The 19821-nt window shown below is 42.2% G+C and overlaps 1 protein-coding gene across 6 annotated transcripts in view; it reads left to right on the forward strand.

Moving 5' to 3' along the window:
• Positions 1 to 19821, forward strand: part of Cald1 (caldesmon 1) — a 186157-nt gene that overhangs the window by 147275 nt on the left and 19061 nt on the right. For 3 of the 6 annotated variants that reach the window (XM_042670107.1, XM_042670109.1, XM_042670108.1), the window contains 4 exons: positions 4655 to 5582; positions 6901 to 6978; positions 11155 to 11300; positions 16364 to 16631. In XM_042670107.1, coding sequence (XP_042526041.1) covers positions 4655 to 5582; positions 6901 to 6978; positions 11155 to 11300; positions 16364 to 16631 — 1420 coding nt within the window. The remainder of the gene's footprint in view (positions 1 to 4654; positions 5583 to 6900; positions 6979 to 11154; positions 11301 to 16363; positions 16632 to 19821) is intronic. The other 3 variants (XM_042670111.1, XM_042670112.1, XM_042670113.1) reach the window with 1 other exon arrangement.

A 19821-nucleotide genomic window follows, 5' to 3' on the forward strand; every position in this document is an offset into this window, starting at 1 on the left:
CCTGTACTCAGCCTCCCAAGTAGCGAGGATTGCACGTATGACTCACCCGTGCCCAGCTTTTCTTTTTTCTTCTTTTTTTGTAATATGCAGTATGAATCTTTTTTTGTAATATGCATTGTATCATTTAGCAACATTCAGAATACTGTTGAATTTCATATGATTATTCAGACTCATTCAGTCAATACATTTACTTAGGCCCCAGCAGAAATCAGAGAAGTTGAGACTACTATATAGTCTATATAATAACATAGACACTATATACACACTATACTGTTATATAGTCTATATAATAATATACTGTATTATTAGATATTATATGTTATTATATAATAGTGTACATAATTATAATTATATATTATATATAATAATACAGCATATTATTATATAGACTATCTAATAGTCTATTATATAGACTTATTATTATATAGACTATAGATAGACTATATAAAATAGTCTGTATGATAGACTATAATATGTAATCTATTAGTAATGTCATATGTAGTCATTATCTATTATATACACTATATACTAGTCTCAACCTCTTCAAACAGGACTTTTGCTACAGAAACAGAACCACAAAGTGAATTATATTAATGTTTAGTATATGACATATATATGCTCTAAGGCTTAGAAAAGATAAGGTGACGTGTGAGAAAAGGAAGGAAAAAATTTAAATTTAAACTATAAACTGATTAAATGTAATGAGGCCCCATTGTAAGAACTTGGATGTGTTTTTAGGCTTAGATTGTTTTATTTTGTGACTATTGGGTGGGGCTGTTGGTAATTCCTTTAGCTTACTGTAACTAGTTAATTCTGAAGGAAAGGGGTCAGAGCTGCCTTGGCTCAAATTTGAGCGGCTCCGTCAGGTTTACATGGTGGTCTTGCAATGGCTTGTGGGAAAGACATTCAATAATGCAGCTTGACCAGCACAACTATGTTTACTGCAGCATTGTTTACCTTAGCTAAGATATGGAACCAACCCAGATGCCCCTCAGTAGATGAATGGATCAAGAAAATGTGGTTTATATACACAATGGAATTGTGTGCCTCCATCAGAAAGAATGACATTGCCCCATTTGTTAGGAAATGGAAAGACTTGGAAAAAATTATATTAAGTGAAATAAGCCAGGCCCAAAGAAACATAGGTCCCACATTTTCCCTTATTTTAGTATATGTCTGGAACAAGCAGAAAAGGTCAGATAAGACGATGTTAAGCGAAATGAACCCCAAGATAGGGACACAAGTGGTTTTTTCTTTGTTGCTATTGTTTCTAACGTATTTACAAGGTACCATGTGATTTTTTTTTTTGTTGCTTTGTATGTCCCTTCTCCACGATATAACCCTTGTTTTCACTGTATTTGATGTTGCTATAATTTGTGGAGGGAAAGGGAAAAAACAAATTGTTTAAATAGGGATACTGGTTGGCCCATTGCAACAATGAGATATACAAGACACTATGTTGAAAAACAAACTTTACAATTTAGGCATGGAGGGGGGGAGTGTAGTTGAGGAGGTGGGAGGGAAGGGATGGTAGGGGAATAACAAAGGAAGCAACAATGCTGGATAAGAAATGTACTTATTACCTTGCTCATGTAACTGTAACCCCTCTGTACAGTATTTTCACAATAAAAAAAAACTTATTTAAAAAATAATGCAGCTTATTGGACAGGTGGAAAAGTAGATACCAGGTCTCTTGGTAAGTAGCGTTTAATTAGTGAGGAAGTATAACAAAAGAAGGACAGGTATGAGCTTTTGGGTTTATCAACTAGCATTGGAAGGCCCACCAAGTGGGCCTTTCATTAACAGTACTCATCTGCCTAAATGGAGTAAAATTATGCCTTTCTCCTAAGAATACTGTTAAACTTCAACAGGGTGGGCACTGGTGGCTCACACCTGTAATCCTAGCTATTCAAGAGGCTGAGATAGGAGGATCACAGTTCAAAGGCTGCCTGGGCAGACAAAGCTGTGAGACTTAATCTCCAGTTAACCAGAAAAAAGTTGGAAGTGGTAGTGCTAACATTGAGTGAAAAAAGCCAAGCAAGAGCTTGAGGCCCTGAGTTCAAGCCTCAGTACTGGTCCAAAACAAAACAAACATTTCAATGGGACAGTAGGATATCTAAAATGCACAGAGCCTTCTCGCACATCATAAGCATGCAATAGCTTTAATCATTCTCAAAGTCTTCTAGAAGGACAGCATCATAGTCCTTCAATGGCTTCTCTATGTTTTTAATACAATTTTATTATTATTATTAATGTGTTGTACAGAAGGGTTATGGTTTCATAAGTCAGGTAATGAGTACATTTCTTTTTTTGGACAATGTCACCCCTTCCTTTGCTTTTTCCAGCTTCCCCCTCCCATCCCTGCCCTGCCTTTTCTATGTTTAAGCTGAGGAAGTTTTTTTTGTTTTTTTTTTTGTCTTTTCTTTTTTGGTACTGGGGATCGAACCCAGGATGTTGCACTTGCTAGGCAAGCGCTTTGCCACTGAGCTACATCCCAGCCCGGAAGTTTTTTTTTTTGTTTGTTTGTTTGTTTGTTTTGTCGGTCGTGGGGCTTGAACTCTGGGCCTGGGCGCTGTCCCTCAGCTCTTCAGCTCAAGGCGAGCACTCTACCACTTGAGCTACAGCGCCACTTCCGGTTTTCTGGTGATTTATTGGAGATAGGAGTCTCACGGTCTCTCCTACCCTGGCTGGCTTTGAACCGCAATCCTCCGATCTCAGCCTCCTGAGTAGCTAGGATTACAGGCGTGAGCCACCAGTGCCCGGCTTGAGGAAGTTTTTTAAATGGTATTTTGAGCCCTTTCCTGAATCTAGTTATGTAATGAATACTCCACAGTTGCTTAAAAAGTTACTACTGGCCTACAGTTTTCTGCTTTTACAGTCTTACTTCTGGAATAGAACTATATAGCTAAGTGGTAGAGCAAGTACTCAACATACATAAACCCATGGGTTCAAGCCTCAGGACTATTCCCACCCCAAACAAGACAACATCAAATCCAACATTCACCCAAATAATATCTTGCTCCTTTTTGAGTTTCCCATCTGATGTCACGTTTTATTCATCTTACGTATTTCATGTGTTGATTTAATTCAAAAACTGAGGATATTTTTTCAAGGAAAGACCATGGGGTTTAGCTCTGACTTATTCATTAGCTAAAAGAAAAATAAGTCTTCTTGGAGCTAAACAGCTCTACCTATCACCTGACCTCTACTATGATTGTTGTCATGATTTATGGAAAGGCCAAAACATGTTCAACAGAGTTTATTGGTTTCCTAATGCCATATCATCTTGCTAGCATTTTCAAATTTTGCATACCTTTTACAACTTAGTAGAATTCAGTTGATTCAAGTGCCTGATGTAAAGATGATTTTTCCCCTTGAACTCCAAATTCTTTGTATTTCTATAGGCATATAATTCTTAAACAGATGATAATTCATGGAGACAATGTCCTACAGCAAGAACTAAGGCCAGGAGGTTGAAAAATCTAGGCTCTACCATCATTTGTTGTGGAATATGAAATGTGTTTTTCTAAAACTAAATGAACTTGAACAATGGAAGGGCCAAGTTTGGTATGAACCATGAAATCTAATGGAGTTTCTAAACATTGTAAGACACAGGCTTCCAACTCTGGTCACAGTTCTGGCATCGCATCATCATTTCCTGCCAGTGGAGACCAACACTCCTTGCCTGGGCAATGTCCTGCCTCCTGCAAGAGGGACTGACTGGTGAATATGCTACAGTTTGAGTTGTAGATTTTTTGGTTGTTTATTTGTTTTGTTGGCCATGGGATCTGAGCACTGTCCCTGAGGTCTTCTGCTCAACGCTAGTGCTCTACCACTTTGAGCCACAGTACCGCTTCTGGTTTTCTGGTGGTTAATTGGAGCTAAGTCTCAGGGATTTTCCTGCCCAGGCTGGTTTTGATTTGCGATCCTCAGTCTTAGCCTCCTGAGTATCTAGGATTACAGGTGTGAGCCACTAGCACCCAGCTGTCTGTCTGTCTGTCTCTGTCTCTCTGTCTCTCTGTCTCTGTCTCTCTGTCTCTGTCTCTCTCTCTCTCTCCCCCCCCCCCCTCCCTGTAAGCATTCAATTTAATTGTCCAGCTGGGCACTAGTAGCTCACATCTGTAATCCTAGCTACTCAAGAGACTGAGATATAAGAATTGTCATTTGAAATCAGGTGAGTAGAAAAGTGTATATGATTTTTATCTAAAATTAACCAACAAAAAGCTGAAAATGGAACTGTGTCTCAAGTGGTAGAACTTCAACTTTGAGCAAAAAAAAAAAAGCTAAGGGACAGTGCCCAGGCCTGGAGTTCAAGTCCAGTATACACACACACACACACACACCTAAAAATAAGAGTGAGCGTGGAAGGTGTTATCCAATTCAAAAAAGGGAGGGAAACTGAGATGCTTGCACACTCGTGGTCAGCAACTTTGGGTGAAAGGCACTAATACAGCATTTACATCATGTTGAGAAGGTGCCAGGCATCAGAGAAAGACCAAGGCCACAGCCTTGCATATACCATCAGCTAAAAGCTAGCCAGGCATGAGCTGAAATGACATGAAACTTGGTATCAGCGGCAACCGCTCTAGACATGGGTGGCTCTGTGAATGCAGGTGACTGATTAATCAGCTGTCTCTGGTGTTGTGTTACACAGTGTCCCTGATGAGGAAGCCAAGCCAACCACCGCCAACACTCAGGTGGAAGGTGACGAAGAGGCTGCATTATTGGAACGCCTGGCTCGGAGAGAAGAAAGACGCCAAAAACGCCTTCAGGAAGCCCTGGAGCGCCAGAAGGAGTTTGACCCAACAATAACAGACACCAGTCTGTCCTCCCCAAGCAGAAGACTGCAGAATGATGTGGCAGAAAATGATAGTGCTGAGAAAGAGGAAAAGAAAGAGCATCGCCAAGACAGATATGCGATAGAAGAAACAGAAATCGTTAGGAAGTCCTACCAGAAGGATGCTGAAGACAAAAAGAAAGACGAGAAGGAGGAAGAGGAAGAAGAAAAGCCAAAGCCAGGGAACATTGGAGAAAATCAGGTAGAGGAGCAAAGTACAGACACCCAGGAGGAAACAGTGGTCATGACATTGAAAAATGGACAAATCAGTGCAGCGGAGTCAAAAGTAGAGGAAGAGAGGGAAGCAGAGGAGATTTCCCATAATGCAAAGATGGAGGAGGAGGAAAGGGAGAGGGCTGAGGCCGAGAGGCTGAGGTTAGAAGCAGAAGAAAGAGAAAGAATGAAAGCAGAACAAGACAGAAAGATAGCAGAGGAGCGGGCAAGAATTGAAGCCGAAGAAAAGGCAGCTGTAGAAGAAAGGGAAAGGAGGGAGGCGGAGGAGAGGGCAAGGATTGAGGAGGAAGAGAGAAGGGCAGCTGAGGAGAGGCGAAGAGCCAAGGCGGCAGAGGAAGAGAAGGCCAGGATAGAAGAGGAAAAGCAGAGAAAGCTGCTAGAGGAGAAAAAGAAGGAAATGGAAGAGGCAAAGCTAAAAGGGGAGAAGGTAGAAGAAAAGAGAGAAGGGAAAGGGGTGAATGAAAAGAAAGTACAAGAAGATACACGACAGACAGCTGTCCTAATGAAACAGGTACAGTAAGCACGTTGCACCAATGTGTGATGCCTGTGACCTACTGAGAAATGTAATGCACAGCAAATTGGGGGCAGAGGCCACACGCACAGAGATCCACATGCTTGATCATTTGGCAAGCTATTCACTTTTTTTTTCAGGCCGTAGCAAGCACGAGGCAATCATGATCTCTAAATATACAACCAACCAAATTTTATTGTGACAACCAGAGAGATATGAATTGTTCTGTGCTTGGTGGCTATGAATACACAAGAAAAAATGAATGAGCCCAAATGATTGATACGTGTGGTGGTCTACACTGAACTTCTCCTTTCTGATATCTCTCATCTATTCACGGTCTATATGAGGCAAGAGGCCTATATATCCAACCTCCCCGCCCCCATCAATCAGGTGTTGGATAGTAAATTTTAAAAGTATAAACTGGGCGCTGGTGGTTCACAGCTGTAATCCTAGCTACTCAAGAGGCTGAGATCTGAGGATCCTGGTTTGAAGCCAGCCTCAGCCAACAAGTTTGAGAGACTCTTGTTTCGCACATGCACACATACAGGGTATAAAAATGGGCATGGATAATTGGCGTAAAGAACTATAATAAAGCATTTTATCTTAAAAAGACAAGAACAAATCCCTTGAAGTCAGCTGTAAATAAAGAAGGGGAAAGAGTCCATGGAACCCTTCAAAATAAGATCTCCAAAACCCTAGTTTGCCTCATGTAGACCTGAGCTTAAAGCAGACTTGCAGAAAGCTACCCATCTTGGGTAATAGCAATTGGTAACGGGCAGATAATCGAGGCCATGCATTTTGTTCTCTTTACCGTCTGGGTAACACAATTTCATGAGGCCTGGAGAAGGATGGGAACAATGGAGAAGGAATAGAAAGAAAGGATATGCGTAAACTACAAAAGCTTTTAGCTTTCTGCAAGGCTGCATTTAAAGCGCTATACGAATTCCCCCAGCAAAAAGAAAAGACACTTGACTTGCACGTTCACCCTTTCCAGAATGAAGTCTGTCACTAAATCTGCATGCTGCTGAGGTTGTCTTTTGCCCCAGCTTCTGTTCTTGAGGCTGTAAACACACACAAGGAACACCACCACGAGATTTCAGGGAAGCATCATGGCAGGCACATGAGGAAAATGGGGTGTGAAGAGAAAATATCCCACACTGCTGCATAGAATCACTGACACCCAGTACATGTGGTGCTAAGGCTGCCATGCTGGCATCTTCTCACCACACTGAAGAGTGATCTGAGTACTGCTCACTCTTGCAAGCTAGAAAGGGCTTCTTTTACATGAGTGATCTTCACCTTTCTTGAACATGAAAAGGAAGAAGAAAAGGGAGCTAAAGGGCAAGCTCAAAGACAAAAGTCCCAGGAAGACAAGCCTGCCTTCAGAAAAGAAGAGGTAAATGCTACTTGAGAATACTCTGATCATAAACCCACACAGAACAATGGTCCAAAATATCTCCAGTCTGACCACTGGCAGAACTGTAACTTCTAACCCCAGGCTTTGCAAGCCGTGACTCATGACCCATTGGACAGAGAGATAAGCTTAGAACATCACAAAATTATTTAAGCGAAAGCAGGAGGCTGGTGGCTTATGCCTGTAAGCCTCACTACTTGGAAGGCTGAGATTTGAAGATCACGGTTCAAAGCCAGCCCAGGCAAGACAGTCCATGAGACTCTTATCTCCATTTAACCACAAAAACAATCCAGAAGTGGGGCTGTGGCTCAAGTGGTAGAACACCAGCCTTGAGTAAAATGGAATAAAGGGCCTTGTAGGGAGTATTGATTGCTTTTTGTCTTATTAACTATCCTTCCTTCTGAGGATCATAGTCAAAAGCTTGGAAAGTACTGCTCCTATTCATCTTTCTTGCTTTCTCCTCCTCTGACAACTAACTTTATTCCCCTGAACCCTTCTGTTAGCAGTGCAATCCTGAAATATTTCCATCTGGCCTTGATTAATGCTTTCACTTTTCAAAGGGAATATATCCTCTCCCCTACCATATCTTGTTAGAAAATTGGGTGAACTGAAGATGATAATTCGGTTTTAAAAAGAAAAAAAGGTTGGCAAAATGGTCTGCATTGCATTTCTGAGGCACACACAGGCACAGGTGCCGAGTGGTGACTGTGGGTAAGTAAAGGAGCTGCGGTTCCTAGAACATGGAGGTGCTCCCGCATAATCAGAGCCTGGCCCGGTTCTAGCCATCTTGCTTATGCTCTTCCCACATAACCCTGTAAACTGCAACTCCATCTCCTAAATTCAGAGAACTTGAATGTAGCAAGAGTAAGTCATCAGAGGTAAAGACATCTGTGTGTCTATTGAGTACTGACCCAAATGGACTTTTATTAAAGATCCCTACCTCTTGTGGCATTATAATAAAACCTCAAAAGTTAAAACAGAAAGTCTATTATTGAAAACAGAGATGTCCTGATTAGATAGACATTTGTGTGTGTGTGTGTGTGTGTGTGTGTGTGTGTGTGTGTGTGTGTGTGTGTGTGTGCCAATCCTGGTGCTGAAACTCGGGGTCTGGGTGCTGTCCCTGAGCTTTTTTGCTCAAGGCTAGCACTCTACCACTGGAGCACAGCTTCACTTTCAGAGTTGTTTGGTAATTTTCCCTGCCTGGAATTAGCTAGCTCCTGATTAGCTAGAACTACAGGCAGGAGCCCCTGGCACCTAGCTATTGTCTTACAATTTTAAATAAGATTCATACAAGAAATAAGACTTTCTAGTTCTTGTTACATATTATGTTTATCTTTTTTGTTGTTGTTGTTGGTCGTGGGGCTTGAACTCTGGACCTGAGCGCTGTCCCTCAGCTCTTCAGCTCAAGGCTAGCGCTCTACCACTTGAGCTACAGCCCCACTTCCCATATTATGTTTATCTTAAGCTTGATGTTCCTCTCTGTTTCTGATAGAATTTGTAGTGGTTCATGAGTGAAATTTTAATGTGTGCACTGTCCATCTAAAAGGAGAGAGAAAGTCCAATTGCTAATAACTGGGAAACTCAGAGTTCTAACGTGTCAGTTTGCTTAAACATTCTAGGAAACAAAGAACATCTACAAACTCATCTAGCACAAACAACAAACAAAATCCCTGTCTTTCTTCAGTGCGGTTAAGCTGTATTTCAGGTGGTAGTAGGGTACAGATGATCACAACCTTTATACTTAATTTAGGTCTTTTTTCTCTGCACCCCAGTTATGAAAATCTTGGTTTGGGGTATCTTTTCCTTGTTTCTAGCAAAGTTGTCTGTATAATACAGAACCTGATGCTCATCTAGGCTCATATTTCTGACACTGATTGGTGTGCACACAAACCACTCAGGAATCTGGTTAAATGCACAACTGGTTCTGTGGCTATAGGTGAAATCAAATCTCCCTGAGGAGATCTGTGTTTTCCATGGACCAAATTTTCAGTAGCAAGCAGTCTAAAGGACCCCATATATTAGAAAAAGGAGCCAGCAAGGAGTAGAGAGGTTCAAGAGCTAAGAAAATACTGCTGAATCTAACTTGTACCCAGTTGTTGTCTCAATTCTAGAATAGTATCACACAAAGCAATACACTATAGAATCTTACATCGCAGGATTTCTTTGGCTGACTGATTGGGTGGATGGATGGATGAATGGATGGATGGATAGTTGGATGGATAGATGGATAGATGGATGAATACATGGATAGGTGGTTTGGTCAGGCGGGTTCGCAATGAACTTTCTGTGTTGCTCAGACTGGCCTCAAACTTGTGCCGTTCCTGATTTGGAGTCCTCAGTGCTACTAACATAAATGTGAGCCATATACGCTTGTTTTCTCTGACCTTTTAGGTGACTCTAGAATAAAAGCATGCCACATAAATGTCCGCAACCCAATGGCCCATGTTTTGTCCCATTAAATATCTCAAATATCTAGAGTTTTATCCAAATGGTCACACTTGGCCAGAGCCCTTCTTCTCAGTCAAATGTATGGTTTGTGGAACATGATCTCTAGAGGAATTCCACAAGCTATACATTTGACTCAGAATTTGTTTCATGAGATGCCCTGAAACATTCTTTGCCTCTAAGTTACTATGCCCAGATAGTTCTTATCCAGGGTATAAACCATGGTCTGTGGCTTCTGAGACTCTATCCAAGAATAGTAGGTCAAAATAAGAATATTTTTTGGCTCCTTCTGCTTGTCCAGGGAACTCTTGACTTATTCTTAGGCAAGGAGCACCACTAACCTGTAAAACTTGTTCTGATCGTCCTCCTCTTTGTTATAGCTTCTCATGACCAAGGAAAATGACAGAATAAAAGATCGAGAAGAAATTATTCAGCCTTGTATTTCACATGCCTGGGACCAGTATCCCAGAGAAGCTAGATGACTTGCTCAAGAAACACTACTAGATTGTGGATAGCCCTGGAAACAAAATGCAAGTCCCTTACCTAGTAGACAAATCTTCCAGCTTCCCTGTTCAGTATTGTCAAGGGACGTAGGTGTAGCCTTAAGATTAAAGTCTGAGAGTAACACCATAATGAATCATCCATAAATAGTAAGTAATAAATGGTACCCAAAGAAGAAAATCAGACAAAAGACTTTTAAAGTTTCATCAAATAGAGGGGAGGGCAAGTAGTTTGCTTTATTTAAAAAAAAATGCCCTTTGAAAGTAAATGTTCAAAGCCAGGCCCCAGAGACTCATACTTGAAATCCTAACTACTCTGAAGGCTGAGATCTAAGGGTCATGATTTGAAGCCAGCCCAGGCAGAAAAGGTCATGAGACTCTTATCTCCAATAAACTACTTAGAAAAAGCTGGAGGTAGAGCTGTGGCTCAAGTGGTAGACCATTAGCCTTGAGCACAAAGAGGCTTAGGGATAGCGCCCAGACCCTGAGTTCAAGCCCCAAGACTGTCTCCCTCAACAATCCCAAGACTACATGCCAAGGACTAAATCTTTGCTGACAGTGAAAGTTAAGGTAAACTCTGAAATTATTCCTTTTGTGCTCTAACTTCAGTGGGTTAGATGAATACAGAAATGGCCCACAAGTGTCTAAGTCCTCCCCCTACAGGCAGGTTATTACAGGTTCCATCCTTGGGACTCAGTTACTCATGAGACTAAAAGAGAAAAGTCATCTTCCTCGGAATGGATTGAGAAGAGCTGGCAAGCCTGGTGGATTTGCTGTTTATGTCCTTATCACATTATTTTGTGCTTATCAAAGATTCATTCCTTCGCCAAAAGGAAATCTCAAGCTACCTGGCTATTCTTCCATCAAAATCACACTAATAATTGCTCTTCCCCATGGGAACGGCAGACAACCCTTACATGGGGGCCTAGGATATATCGTTGCTAACAAGAATACCCCCACTGCCCTCCAAAATAAAAACCCCAGTGAGATGTCAGAGATGTTCTTGATTCCCTAGTTATACTCAAGGTCTTTGCTCAGGGGATAAGAGACCATAGCTTACTAAGACGTTTCTTTGACTGCCACCACATCATTTTCCAGACATTTGTTCTGACTTTCTACCTAAAAACAGAGAGAGGTCTTTTTTGGTAAAACCAACTGTAAACTAATATGGTTTTTATTTTTATCTTTCCTCTTGATGTGCACTGTTGGTTAGATCAAGGATGAGAAGCTCAAGAAGGACAAAGAGCCCAAAGAAGAAGTGAAGAGCTTCTTGGATAGAAAGAAGGGATTTACAGAAGTGAAGACCCAGAATGGAGAACTCATGACCCACAAACTTAAACATGCTGAGAATGCTTTCAGGTAAGAAGCGATGCCTGGTTAGCCACGACTGTGTTCATCTGTGAGGGAACAAAATAAGTCTCCCTGTCCTGTGCATCTACACAGAAATGTGCTAGCCAGGCCACATTCTTTTGTTGTGAGTTCACAGGCCATTGTCTAGGATACACAGCCAGCAGGTCCAGCTGCTCCTGGCTCTTAGATCACTAAAATCACTAACAAAGAACCAACAATCACTGCTCAATCCAAATGTTAATCTGCTTTTCCTTTTTTTTTAATTTTAATTTTTCTTGCAAGGCACATCATATTCTTGCTCACTAATCCTCTGTGCTCATGTGAAATCAGATTATATAAAAATATTATGACAAGGTGAGCGCCGTGGTTCATGCTTGTAATCCTAGCAACTAGGGAGGCTAAGATTTAGAGAATCAAGTTGAAGCCAGTCGAACCTCATCTCCACATAAAATTCTGGGTGTGGTGAAATATACCTGTCATCCCTGCTAGGTTGGAAGCATAAATAGAAGGACTGTGGTCTGAACCAACCTGGGCAAAAAAAAATAAATGATACTCTATTTCAAAAATAACTAGGGCAAAAAAGGGCTGGGGACCTAGTTTAAGTGGTAGAGTGCCTGCCTAATAAGTTGAAGAGTAGTTAATATCATTGGTTCATTCTCCATGTGGTCAGGCCAGCTTCTTAAGGAACCCTTCTAAGTACCATTTTCAGGAATTCATTTTGCTAAAGATTGTACATGAATATTGCAGAAAACTCAGATTAAGGAACAAGGAAGGCATGATGGCACACACCTGTAATCTCAGCACCTCCTATCCTACCCTGCTCCCCCTCGCCCCCCACCAAAAAAAATCTAGGTAGGAGAATTGCTGTCTGCAAAATCAGGAACATGACTCAAGTGGTAGAGCATCCCTCTAGTAAGCATGAGACCCTGAATTCAAACTCCAGTACTGCCAAAAGAAAATAAGAAAAAAGAAAACTCAGGTTATTCCATGGCCCCCAAACCTGGAAAACACTGGGTTAAATTAACTCTTATCTCTTTGCCCATAGGGACTTGGAGAGCCTGCATATTTGTTTAGGAATCAGATCTAAGAGGGAGGGGGAAAAGCCTAGAACTACTGCTCCATTTCAGTTTGGAAAACTGCTGAAGCTGTGCAGTGCCTTCCAGGTCATATTGAAACTCTTGGCAATTGATATTCAACGGGCAAGAGCCATCCGTGCAGGCGAAGGCTCACATGCAGACATAGTTGAATACTGAGAGTCCCCACACACAAATTTTATAGAAGCCTGTCATGGGCAGATCCTACATGATTCTCCACATCCCATCCCCACATAGTCTCTCCTCCGCCACCAGTGCCCGGACCCCACCTTCGCTAGGTCACTGGTGGTTCTGTCATAGGTGCTGCAAAGGATATTGGGATCTCTGAGGTATAGACTTCCAAAGCACTATACCCTAGTAGCAACCTTACCTGAAGGTCTTGTTTTTCTGAATGTTTCAAATAAGAAAGACACCCAGTAGATAATTATGTGGAAGTTTGATATGCTTCTTGAGTAAAGACATATTCAGAAGCAAGTAGGGCTACAAAGGAGGGACGGACAGTTGGGCCCATTTAAGAGGCCAAGAGGGGGTAAATACAGTTGCCCCAAACAATATTTATATGAAAATGTGCACAAAGACCTGGTCATATTTATGAATGCACACAGAAGAAAGATACATTAAATAGAACGTGCATCGAGGTGAATCCATAGACAGTACATGGAATTGGCAAGAGAATAGATGTGAAAATTAAGACTTTAATGGGTTGGGCACCGGTGGCTCATAGTTATAATCTTAGCTACTCAGGAAGCTGAGATCTGAGAATCAAGGTTCAAAGCCAACCTGGGCATAAAAGTTTGTGAGATTATCTCCAATTAACCAGCAAAATGCTGGAAGTGGAGCTATGGCTCAAGTGGTTGAGTGCCAACCTTGAGCAAAAAAAGCTAAATGAACACACAGGGCTCTTAGTTCAAGCCCCAGTTTCTCTCTCTCTCCCTCCCTCTCCCTCTCTCCCACCTCTCTCTCTCTCTCTGTCTCTCTCTCTCACTCTTGCTCTCTCTGTCTGTCTCTCTCTCTCACTCTCGCTCTCTCTCTCTGTCTCTCTCTCACTCTCTCTCTCTCTCTCTCTCTCTCTCTCTCTCTCACACACACACACACACACACACACACGTAGAACATCTACAGCAAGTTGATTGAGGCAAGAAAGCAGAATTCAGAGTTTACTTATGTGCCTGTAGTTGAATGCTTTAAAACTCAATACTAGCATCAGGTTTATGAAAAATGTTCAATGAGTAGTACCTGAAATTGTTATGGTTTTATTACTTGATAATTTAGTGTATAAAAGTATAATGGTTTTCAAGGGGCAACTTTTACTTTTGTTCAGAGAAACAATGTTAAGGAAAAAAATCTATCACTAGAAATAAAAGTTTAGTTAACCATTAGCAAACTTGCCAAAGAACTTTAGTCAAAGTACAAATTAATCATTACCTTGCCAATTTTCTGGACAGCCAGAGAGCTGAGTAATTCAGAGAGAAGAAAAATCACACAAGAGCAACAGGTTACGCTGAACACCCTTAAATGAGTCCTATACCTTAATGTTTCCATCTTTGGACAAAAATAAATAAAACAGCAACAAATATTCATCTTTGTTTAGCTACCAGTATCTGTGAGATTTCATTTGAGTTGTAAATTAGTGTTGAGAGAAACAGAGAAATGAAGTTTTGTTTCATTTACTTGTAAAATAAGAGTGGGGAAAATAAGAAGGACCTCAGGACAGGTAAACTAGATGGAGGCCTATTAACTTATCTGAAAGCACTCTGCATTCTTAATATGCCCTAAACTCAAAGAATCTGAAGATAGAGACTGCCTATGGAAGAAATCCCCAGATGAGGACCAGTCTAATGCTCAAAGCTTGTCTGCTTGAGAGCCCTGTTTTTCATTTTTGATTTTTTTCAGTTTTTGCCTTATGCCATTACTGAGGCTTGAAGTCAGTAGTAGCTTGTCCCTTCCTGTTTTTGCTCAAAACTAGCACTCCACCATTTGAGTCACTCCTCCACTTTCAGCTTTTTGCTTATTGGTTGGAGATAAGAGTTTCACAGACTTTACTCTCTTGGCTATCTCTGAACTGCAGTCCTCAGATCTCAGCCTCATGAGTAGCTAGGATTACAGGCATGAGCCACCAGCACTTGGCTGTTTCTCATTTTTAAGATGATAATTAATTTTTTGTGTGATTATCCATAACATTTTCTCCAGATATTTCCCGTGGCTATAGCAGGTGAGATGGTACACACATATGTACTTGCAGTATGTATATGAGTGAATGTTATTATAAGTATATTTTTAAATGTATTCTTGCACCATGTACAAGGCACCATAGCTAGCTCTCTATGCCAATCAATACAAGCCTACATTTAATGATGTTAGACTATTCCCTGGGAGCTGTATTATGACCTGTTTAGCTAATTCCTAATGATGTGTTAATGGTCCAGAACAAAGACTAAGCGACACCTAGTGGAACTCAGAGAAGTTTTAACAGAAGGGAAGGTGGGGGAGGAAAGAGCCTAGAATAACACTTTTATACCTTATAACCTCAGCCTGATAGTAAGGAAGACATTTACCTCATCACACGCATGCGCACATACACCCTACACATACCCCTGAACCAGGTCAAGACATGGTCTTTTACTATATGCAGTGTGTTCAGTGTTCCTTTCTATTTCCCTCTTTAGTTGTTTGTTTTTTCATTTTTCAAAACCAATTTTATTCTCTCGCACAAACATCGAAGCATTAAAAATCTTATGGGCTTTTATTTCAAAATGCACTTGAAATGTGACAATTTGGCCGTATGGTCATCATTTATTAGAATTCTTAAGTTTTTGTATTATAAGATATAGAGAGAAAAGGTTGATACAATATAAAAGTCAATGTATGTACATTCCACATACAATACAGTATAAAAGTGAATACCTTGTTGGGAAGGGTCATGATCTCATACCACTGCCAGTGAACAGTTCCTTCTGCCATGGTTGCATAGATTCGTGAAGGAGCGAGGATCCCATTACTCAGACCCAGCTTCATGCATGTTGACTCGCCTTTGCCAGAGTCCCGAGCTGGGGGGGGAGGGGAAGCAGCAGGGCCAGCCCAAGGTAGAGGCTGACCACATGGAGGTAGAGGAACTCAGAGCCCAAGAAACCACCAGGTGAAGAGATAGAATATAGGATGCATACCAGCACCTCTGATTCCCTTTGTGAAAAACGCTCAATGCAACTCACTGATCTCTGGACATGCAGCTTAGAAAATGTCGTCCAGCCCTAGGCATCCACCATTCCGTCTATTTTGTTTCTGTGGATTTGATCACTTCGATTCCTCACCCGGGTAGCGTACATCGCACGTGTCATTTATAACTGCCTTATTTCTCTTATCACGGCCTCCTCAAGCTCATCCGGGCTGTGGCATGCGTCAGAATGCCCTTCCTTTTGAAGACTGATATTCCATCCTGCAGATTTGCCATATTTCCTCACCCATTCATACTACCATGACGCTTGGCTTGGCTCTGCCTCTCGGGCTGTATATAAACAAGGCCACAGTGAGCATAGCTGTGCGATTACTTCAGCACCTTGCTTTCAGTTCTTTTTTTCTAAAGCTTGTTATCCACAGTTGGATTGAACCTGGCTTTCACTAGGCAGGCCCTTAACCATTTTAGCCACACTCCCAGCTCTTTTTTTTTTTTTTTTTTTTTTTTTACTCATTATTTTTCACAGGTAGACTTCACATTGTTACCTGGGGCTGGGCTGTGACCATAATCCTTCTACCTACACTTCCAGCGTAGCTGGGCCCACAAGTCACCTGTGTCACCATGCTGGTGGAGTTGGCCTCCAACTATGATCCTCCCAATCTTGGCTTCCTGAGTACAGGGATTTACAGACATGACCACCCCAAGGGTGTGGTTCCCTTTGGGGGGGGGGGTCTGGTGACTCCAGGGGGATGCTAGCAGACACAGGCCGGTGATCCCCTTTTCTCTCCCTCCCGGACCCTCCACAGCCCCGGACGCCTGGGAGGCCGGGCCAGCGCCGACAGCAAGGAGGCTGAAGGCGCCCCCCAGGTGGAGGCCGGGAAGAGGCTGGAGGAGCTGCGCCGCCGCCGAGGGGAGACCGAGAGTGAAGAGTTCGAAAAACTCAAGCAGAAGCAGCAAGAGGCCGCCTTGGAGCTAGAGGAGCTGAAGAAAAAGAGGGAGGAGCGAAGGAAGGTGCTGGAGGAGGAGGAGCAGAGGAGGAAGCAGGAGGAGGCCGATCGCAAGGCCCGGGAAGAGGTGAGGACAGCCTGGCTCTTTAAACCTAGATGGACGCCCGTGGCTCACACCTGTTACCCCAGGGCCCCGGAGGCTGAGATCTGAGGATCACGTTTGGTAGCCAGCCTGGGCAGGAGAGTCTGTGAGATTCTCAGCTCCCATGTAGGAAGTGGATCTGTGGCTCAAATGGTAAAGCACTAACCTTGATTGAAAAAGTTAAGAGACAGCACTCAGGCCCTGAGTTCAGATCCTAGTACTGGCTCTAAAACCAGTAGACATAAACATAGCCATTCCTCCTAAGAACTGTGACCGTGAATTCCAATTGCCTCCATTTTACAGATGAAGAAACTGAGGCACAGACAAGCTTTTGTAATTTCCTTCTCCACTGCCCTCTACTGCTTCTCTATAAAGAGCAATGGCGCCCTGACTAAACTAGTGACAGGAACTAAGTTACCTGGTAGTTGTTTTCTGGTGTTGGAGAAATCTTTGTAGAGAAGATTTTTTTCACTGTTTTTTTTTTTTAGAAGTAGAAACAGAAGCCAGGCACCTGTGGCTCATACCTATAGCTACTCAGGAGGTTGATATCTGAAGATTGAGGTTCAAAGCCAGCCCGAGTGGGGAAGTTTGTGAGACTCTCATCTCAATAAAAACTAAAAATCCAAGCCGGGCCCTGGTGGCTCACGCCTGTAATATTAGCTACTCAGGAGGCTGAGATCTGAGGATCACAGTTCAAAGCCAGCCCGGGCAGGAGAGACCATGAGACTCCTATCTCCAATAAACCACCAGAAAACTGGAAGTGGCGCTGTAGCTCAAGTGGTAGAGTGCTCGCCTTGAGCTGAAGAGCTGAGGGACAACGCCCAGGCCCAGAGTTCAAGCCCCACGACCGACAAAAAAAAAACTAAAAATCCAGAAGTGGAGCTGTGGCTCAAGTGGTAGAGCACTAACCTCGAGCACAAAAGCTCAGGAGCAGTGTCCAGGTGCTGAGTTCAAGGCCTGACTGGTACACACTCACAAAGTGAGAGAGAGAGAGAGAAAGAGAGAGAGAGAGAGAAAGAGAGAGAGAGAGAGATTGTCCAAAAAGAAATGTACTCTTTACCTGACTTATGTAACTGTGTAACATCACCTTTATAATAACAACAAAAAAGTTTAAAAATAAATAAATAATGATAAAATAGAAATCAAAACCAGAAACTTATAATCCCAGTGACTCAAGATTTGAGGATTGTTGTTCAAAGCCAGCCCAGGCAGAAAAGTCCATGAGACTCTTATCTCCAGTTACCCAGCAGAACACTAGAACTGGATATATGGCTCAGTTGGTAGAACACTAATCTTGAGTGAAAAAAGCCAAGCAAGAGCACAAAGCCCTGGGTTCAAGCTCAGTACTGGTACTCACGCATGTGTGCCCGCACACACGTGCACACACACACATAAAAGCAGGCAGTGACGGTGTCTGTTTTTGCTCACTTTGGCACACCCAGGACCTGATACAGTTGTCTAAAGGGTTGCCAGAGCCCCGTCGTCATGAACAGATGAATTTGTTCCATCTTTTTTAGACAGAACTCAAAACAACAGATGAAATTACAAGGAGAAAAACTCAGGCTCAGCATTGAAAAACTGCTTAGCTAGCTACTACTTCTCTTGCTACAGTTTACAAAGCACATTCTTTCCTTTAATTCTGGAATATACTCTCATTTTATGGGGGGAAAGCAGGAATCAAATAGCTTGAGTGACTTATTTGGAGATTCTGGACTGATAAGTCATAGAATGAGAATTGGGACCCTGCTTTTCCAATTCCTGAGCCTAGAACTTTCTCCCATCCTTCTAAACATTGCAAAAAATCCTTGGTGACTTTCTGACATTGCTCCTATACACATTTCCCCAAAACTGTGTGGAAAGTTCAGGTAGATGATTCCAAAATCTCTTCCATTCTATAGTTCAATGAGCCAGTGACCTATGGTTGGAAAATTATTGCACTGGTAAGAGATGTATAAACCGACATACCTCAGCTTATTGTGTTTGTGAGTATGTGTGTGTGTGTGTGTGTGTGTACATATGTTTGCACATGCATAGGGCTTGAACTCAGGACCTGGGCACTGTCCCTGAGCTTTTTTGCTTAAAGTAAACACACTGCCACTTGAGCCACAAAACAACTGGCTTGGTTTTTTTGTTTGTTTTGGTAATTAGTTAAAGATGAAATCTCATGGACTTGCCTGCTTGGGCTAGCTTTGAACAGAAATCCTCAGATACCACTCTGTTAAGTAGCTAGGATTACTTGCTTGAGCCACTAGCATCTGGCTTCAGCTTATATCTTAACCCTGCCACTTACAAGGTGAGACCTTGGAAGTGATGCTGGATGATTGATTATATTTTCCTTATCTGGGAAATAATACTTACTTTGAGGGTTTTATTCTGATGATAAAATACATCATCATGTTCACATTGTCGTGCTCAAAGAACAGTATAGCTATCATGACTTCATCGGGGAAGTGGGAGCCCTTAGAACTAAATTATACCTAGAAGACTGTTAGCTCTAATCTTCTACAAGAGACAAGAGACTCCTGCAACATCCTCCTGTGACTCCTGGCCGTCCACCTCTGCTTGAGAACCATCTGTGATGGTGATTTCATGACTAGAGTACTGCAAACATGCATAAATCTCAGAGAAAGCAGTCACAGAGAACAGGCATCTTGGTCAGGAGCTTGAACTTTGCCTGATAGAAGATACAGCACAGTGTTGCTAGGTCAGGAATGAAGGTTCAGAGGCCCTACTAAGGCAGACGTGAGCTCCGATACCCATCCCATTTCTGATTTGTCAAAGTGTTCAAAAGCATGTATCAACTGAAGTGGGGGCAGAAGCAAGCACAGATCACTTCTGGAGCCATTTGGGAAATGTTGTAGCATACATTCATGTAACTTTCTGCAACGTGATCTCATTTTCTCCATGAGTCCCTTGAGAAGTACACGGAGGGGTTTTGTAGTCATTGTATATATTCAGAATGGGAAGGCCAGTGCTAAATGACTTTCAGCTGGTGACCTTGACTTTGACGGGATCCTTAGTCCAAGCATTTCCCATGGAAAGACTGATTAAGTGACTAAGTGATTCCTTCTATCTCACACATAAAGAAACAGAGACTATCGCTGATCAATAACATGACCAAGGCCATGCAATGGGAAAACAGTCACTGCAGAATGCAAAGCCAAACAGCTGGACT

The sequence above is a fragment of the Dipodomys spectabilis genome, unplaced genomic scaffold (assembly GCF_019054845.1).
Source record: "Dipodomys spectabilis isolate Male_0828 unplaced genomic scaffold, ASM1905484v1 ptg000519l, whole genome shotgun sequence".
Lineage (NCBI taxonomy): Eukaryota > Metazoa > Chordata > Mammalia > Rodentia > Heteromyidae > Dipodomys > Dipodomys spectabilis.